This window comes from Miscanthus floridulus, chromosome 1, assembly GCF_019320115.1.
Source record: "Miscanthus floridulus cultivar M001 chromosome 1, ASM1932011v1, whole genome shotgun sequence".
Taxonomy (NCBI): domain Eukaryota; kingdom Viridiplantae; phylum Streptophyta; class Magnoliopsida; order Poales; family Poaceae; genus Miscanthus; species Miscanthus floridulus.
Window position 1 is genome coordinate 174225814 of NC_089580.1, and position 6217 is coordinate 174232030.

At 44.9% G+C, this 6217-nt stretch overlaps 1 protein-coding gene across 2 annotated transcripts; it reads left to right on the forward strand.

Annotated features, from left to right (window-relative positions):
- The first annotated feature begins 3489 nt into the window (after positions 1–3489).
- On the forward strand, positions 3490–5842 carry LOC136548615 (nuclear transcription factor Y subunit C-2-like). 2 transcript variants are annotated; one of them, XM_066540079.1, is made up of 2 exons: positions 3490–3638; positions 4808–5842. In XM_066540079.1, exon 2 carries the CDS (start codon positions 4884–4886, stop codon positions 5628–5630), a length of 747 nt encoding a protein of 248 aa, XP_066396176.1. In that variant the 5' UTR covers positions 3490–3638; positions 4808–4883; the 3' UTR covers positions 5631–5842. The 2 variants fall into 2 exon arrangements, with proteins under 2 accessions (XP_066396176.1, XP_066396180.1); XM_066540083.1 differs by having other exon boundaries at positions 3557–3715.
- The last annotated feature ends 375 nt before the right edge of the window (positions 5843–6217 follow it).

The following is a 6217-nucleotide window of genomic DNA, read 5'->3' on the forward strand; positions in this document are numbered from 1 at the left end:
GGAGCACTCCCCACGCCGTCCACCCCCTTTTCCGGAGCAACACCGAGGCCTTCAGGAGCGCACGCGGACAGCTGCTTTTCCACCCCCACGGTGAGTGCATGGCTCACTGCCCGCTAAGTGTTAGATGAAATGCTCCACGATTGTTGTCTTCCCAATAGCAGCTGAAATTGACTTTACATTGACAAACAATATGAGGAAGTAAGTTGTCCTGTATACTTTTTATTGTTTTCAGAGGAACAAGAAATGAACTTAATTTTTTTTTAAATAGTTTTAAAGATGAAGAATGTATGCAACTCTATCCATTGCAGGCTATGCAATGTCACTGATCCAAACACATTTTTTATTCCTCATGTCTGCAGGCTATTAAAATCACCTCTATTTTTAAGATAATCTCACTTTGTAATAGCTAGTCCATAGTCAGATAAAACAGGTTCACTACCATCTACAATCTAATCTCACTTTGTAATCTCACTTCGTAATAGCTAGTCTGGTTATGGTGTTATCTACAATCTCATCTTAATTAATTTTACAATCCTTAGGTTTATTGAATCACTAGTTAGGATCTGATCTTGATATGGTCCTTGAAATATGTTTGTAGAAACTTTCTGGTGTTTTGATAGGGTCCTACTTTATTTGACTGGTCATGTTGGTTAATTACAATGACTTGCCTATTTTCTTTCTGTTGTAGAAACAAAGATTGATTGCTATTTTCGACGAATTCATGATGAAGAACAAAACACACATACTTCTAGCCTATAACTGCGAGTATGTGATCTCGACTTTTAATTTTATGCTTCTTTTTTTGTTAAGATTATTAGATAATTAGGATTCTGTGATTGTAGCAACCATTTCGTCTTCATTTGTGTCAATCTTGCCAAAAATCTGATCGAGGTGTGGGACTCGAAGAAAAAAACCATTTGATCATCTGGATGCACCGGTGGCAGTGCTAAATTAGTAAGCGATCCTAATAACATATTATTTTCTAATCATACATACCGCTTTCTAATGTTTCTCCCTTTAATGTTGTTCAGTGCCTGAAGAAGACATATCGATGGGACGCCGGTCCCATTCAAGGTCGTCGAAATGGAGGGAAAGTACCTGTCACAGCCGGCGGGAAACAATGAATGCGGGTTTTTATGTAATGTGGGCAATGCTTCGTTACATCGACGGGAAATCGGATGAAGTCGATAAGTTGGTGTGTATAATCCCCATTTTATTTATGTCTGTTAATAATTCAACAAAATGATTTAATGTTCCTCTTTGGATATCATCTTTTTTGAACGACAGCGCAAGAAATATAACCACCAAAGGCTGTTAGACATGGAGATCGTCGCACTGCAATCGAAGCTCGCAAAATTCATCTTAGCCGAGATATTGGAAAAAGATGGAGTATTTTTCATTGCACAATTCGTGAGGTACAAGGACAGAGCGGCTCGCAAGATTATTGTAAGGAGTCCGAGAAGCATGTGTGAAGTCCAAGAATATTTCTTTTTTATTTTGAGGGATCGAGATGTGGATAAGAACATTTGAATTGTAATAGTAACATTTGTAATGTTTAATATTGATGGACCTATCGTCTACGTAGCGTATATAAAGCGAAACCGGATTCCACGAAAAAAATATAAATTAAAATAAATTATATAATAATAAAATACGAACGGGCCATCACCACTGGTTAGCAACAAACCGACAGTGTTGTCATAAGCATCACTGCCGGTTAGAAATAAACCGACAGTGTTGGCTTGCTCAACACTGCCTGCTTGAACCATAAACCAACACTGATAGTTACGACAACACTGCCGGTTTGATCCATGAACCGACACTGATATTTACTACAATACTGCCGGTTTGATCCATGAACCGACAATGTAGGCTTGCTCAACACTGCTGGTTTGAGCCAAGAACCGACACTCTTGAAGCAACCGTCATTGTCGGTTGGTACTACAAACCGGCATTGTTGTTCAACTGAACACTGCCGGGTGGAGCCAGGAACCGACACTGTTTCTTGTCGATCAGTGTCGGTTTTTATGGACCGACAGTGATGTCAACCCCCCATCACTGTCGGTTCAAAATCCGGCAGTGAAGTGAGTTTTTGAACCGGTATGCCACATCGGGAAGATATCCTGAAGATACTACGAGATCTGTTAGGATACGTATGATCCCAAGATTCCTGTAATCTGTTATTACTTTTCGGTTATCTCTCAGATCTAACCGACTTGTAACCCTATCTCCCGGACTATATAAGGCGGACATGGACCCCCTCCAAACTCACGCAATATCATACGATAGCTAATACAAACTAACAGACCACATGAGTAGGGTATTACGTCATACAGACGGCCTGAACCTGTCTAGCTCGTGTGTCTCTGTTGTCTTCTTGTTCTTGATCACACGCTTCTCTATCGATCAATCTACCTTCGTGAGATAGCCCTCGGAGAACTGCCGATGATATTCTGTCGACACCGTCCTTGCCGCAACACGACGAAATAGGATCGGGGGAGCATGGGGAGGAGTAGAGAGTGTCCGCCAACCACTGCTGATCGCGACGCCATCTCCGACGAATAACGAAGCAGCGGACGGGCTAGGCTCAGAGCTTGGTTGGACAGGCTAAGCCCAACCGTGACCCAGACAACAAATAAAATAGAAAATAATTAATTTCTTTAATAGCTGCTTTGAGATTCGTGTCATTTTTAGAAGAGGGAGTACCAGGGCGGTTCCCTTATATATTTATACTGATGTCATAAATTTTTATAATTCTCTCTATGTTTTTTTTTTAAACTTGAGATATTTTGACTTTACAATAAAGCTAAAATAACTTATAGTTTGGGATGCAGGACCTAGTACCAAAGCCATACGTGCGGCAGATTTAGATTTTCAGGTGATGCATAGATCGGGATCGTCGGATCGATAAAAGTAAGCGCGAAATTTGAGAGGCTGCGGAACTTCCAGAACGGATAATATCCATCCATATGCATATCCCAAAAGACCAAGCCTGGCCACGAAACGACTGCTCTCCCGATCTCCTCTTCATCCTTTCTTATCCGCAGGTACCAGCCAAAAAAGACACCAGCGAACCTTTTGACGGCAGATTTCGTGGGCGCGCGTGGACAAGGCATGTCGTGCAACTAATAAGCAAGAGAGAATTGCTGATCGAGCTCTGTTCTGCTAGCTGCGTGTATAATTCAGCAATTAACTCTGGTGTTAATAATCAGCTGGTGAAAAAGCTGATGACCACTGTCGCCATTTTCCTTTCGGAAGGATGAATACTTTTCTCCCCTTCGTGGAGCATTTAACCACGGCTTGACAACCATGAGTATATATATGGTCTGTAATAATTAACGAGAGAAATAATAACTCTCCATTTGCACCATGTCATTTACAGTTGACAGTGAACAAAGCATAGCTCCATATGCACGTCATTTTAGCTACGTCCCAAGCAGCCGAAAATGACGTGCATGTGCTTTCAGATATGCAATGTCTCCGTCTACTGCACGATTTTTTCAGCCCCGTTGGTTGGGCCCAACCCCCCTTTCTCATAAGAAAATGAGGCTTGCCATTTTGCTCAGGCCTGCAGCGGCGGCAGCTGGGAGAGCTTGGGACTGGCCGGCGGCGGCCGCGAGGAACTCACTCCTGTTCCTGTAAGATATAGCTTCATATATATCCATAGCCAGCAGTACGTATATGTAGCTACGCAAAACCTCAGTTCAGGCGCATGGTTAGTCTGATCTGCCTTCAGTTTGAAGCTCGATTTTGGTGCTGCATGCATGCATCATTGATCGTGTGCATTTTTTTTCTGAGATCTGTCGTTCGCTTTGCACAGATCTTCTTTCTTTAAGTTTTCTACACAAATAGATGACAAACTTGAGCAGGCGTAGTCTGCATATGTAATTTTCTTTTCTTGCCTCTCTCCTTCGATTTAAGCATAGATTTTATTTTCTTCTTGGCTCGATCAAATTACTAACAGAATCATCGTTTTGGTTTCTATTTTGGTTCAAATTAAGTAATGGATCGTACATGTATACCATCATTTACTTGTTCATTACTTTGTCATCCGATCCATATTGCTTTCTCACGGTCAATGCATGAAGTTTTTGTTTCTGAAAAGAAACATGTATTTTTCTCTCAACTCGATCCAAAATACTGAATATCACATGCGTCTAGCTAGTATCCAATATGTTCCGTTTTCCCTCCAATTTGTAAACTGTGGAGTTCTCTCATCGAACCAGCACACATACGCATAAAATAAAATTAAGGAGTGACACCCTGCACGAAACGAGCTTATATAACCCCCCACCACCAAGCTAAGATCGAGGGCAATACATACACGGGAGGACATGCATATATATAGGTAGCTAGCTTCTTCGATTTGCATACTTTGATAATTTTTAGACCAATTTGTATGTTTATTTTGAAGATAGGTATGAAAAAGCCTCTCTCGAGAACAATATACAGTATGCAGCATGTGCATGGTATGATCATTAGCAGAGCTAGATAAGTAGGCCCCCACGTCTGCGCTCCGCCACCTATAGCGAGTCTCCCCTCCTCATCTCTTGATCCGTTTGCACTTTGCTGAGAGCTACCACCAGTCAGTCAGTCACCAGAATTTGGATACTGATTTCGCAGTTGCTAATTCTCACCACAATGAAATTCCCGATTTGCAGTTTCTCTTCAGAAATAGTACGTCCGAAACGTTGCATGCATGTATTGTGACTGGCCTGTTAGCCATTTGCTGCATATACGTGGGACACGTTCAGATCATTCATTTGCAGCACACGTAACCTAAATTTTCTACATCATATCCATGCAGCTAGCCACAACGCCGACCAGGCGAGAAGAAGCATCGAGATCGATAGGGTCACACAAGCTACCCAGCAATTCAATCCATGGACAACCAGCCGCTGCCCTACTCCACCGGCCAGCCCCCTGCTCCCGGAGGAGCACCAGTAGTGCCGGGCGTGTCTGGCTCAGCCGGCCCTCCGCCGGTGCCGCACCACCACCTGCTCCAGCAGCAGCAGGCCCAGCTGCAGGCGTTCTGGGCGTACCAGCGTCAGGAGGCGGAGCGCGCGTCCGCGTCGGACTTCAAGAACCACCAGCTGCCGCTGGCCCGGATCAAGAAGATCATGAAGGCCGACGAGGACGTGCGCATGATCTCCGCCGAGGCGCCCGTGCTGTTTGCCAAGGCCTGCGAGCTTTTCATCCTCGAGCTCACCATCCGCTCCTGGCTGCACGCGGAGGAGAACAAGCGCCGCACCCTGCAGCGGAACGACGTCGCCGCAGCCATCGCGCGCACCGACGTCTTCGACTTCCTCGTCGACATCGTGCCCCGTGAGGAGGCCAAGGAGGAGCCCGGCAGCGCCCTCGGCTTCGCGGCGTCTGGGACCGGCGTCGTCGGGGGTGGTGGCGCCCCGGGCGGGGCGCCAGCCGCCGGGATGCCGTACTACTACCCGCCGATGGGGCAGCCAGCGCCGATGATGCCGGCCTGGCATGTTCCGGCCTGGGACCCGGCCTGGCAGCAAGGGGCAGCGGATGTCGATCACAGCGGAAGCTTCAGCGAGGAAGGACAAGCAGGGTTTGCAGCAGGCCATGGCGGCGCCGATAGCTTCCCTCCTGCGCCTCCGAGATCCGAGTGATCGGCGCGTCTTGGTGCTGGCTTAGCTACATGTGCATGATATGTGTCACGCTGTGTGTATACTCTCTATAGCAAACACGGTAATGGAGCTGCATACAGAACGAATAAGGCGTGACGTGTGAGACAGTGAGAGTACGTAGTAATTTGTGCATGCACGTGATGTGCCAACTAATCAATGATTAACATGCAGTTAATTAATTAATTAGCTATTCACTCCTCGTCCCACCCAGGTGCCTGAAATCTCTATTTTTTTATTTATATATCGAGTTCATTCACACAATCCATAAGAATAAATCTTCGGCAAAGGTTTAGAGGATTTGGGAACCTTGAGGTTCCATGGCTACTGGCCGTGGAGACACACGGGCATCAATATATGCAAGGTAGATTAAATTCGGATGTCGCATAAAAATGATATATGTTTGGGACTAATTCTTATCAACCAAGTTTGGTATGCTAAAATGTTCTGCAGGTTATATTTACCGTTCTTTTGTAGTTTGGTTAAGGTCGGTCTCAATGGAGGTTTAATTTCTCAGTTTCTAACAGACTCATATATTTGAAAACAGTGTAGAAGAGTTTTATCCCTACGAA

Bases quoted from the DNA above. Each gene is read 5' to 3' on its own strand.
- LOC136548615 (XM_066540079.1), top strand. From the start codon at position 4,884: ATGGACAACCAGCCGCTGCCCTACTCCACCGGCCAGCCCCCTGCTCCC.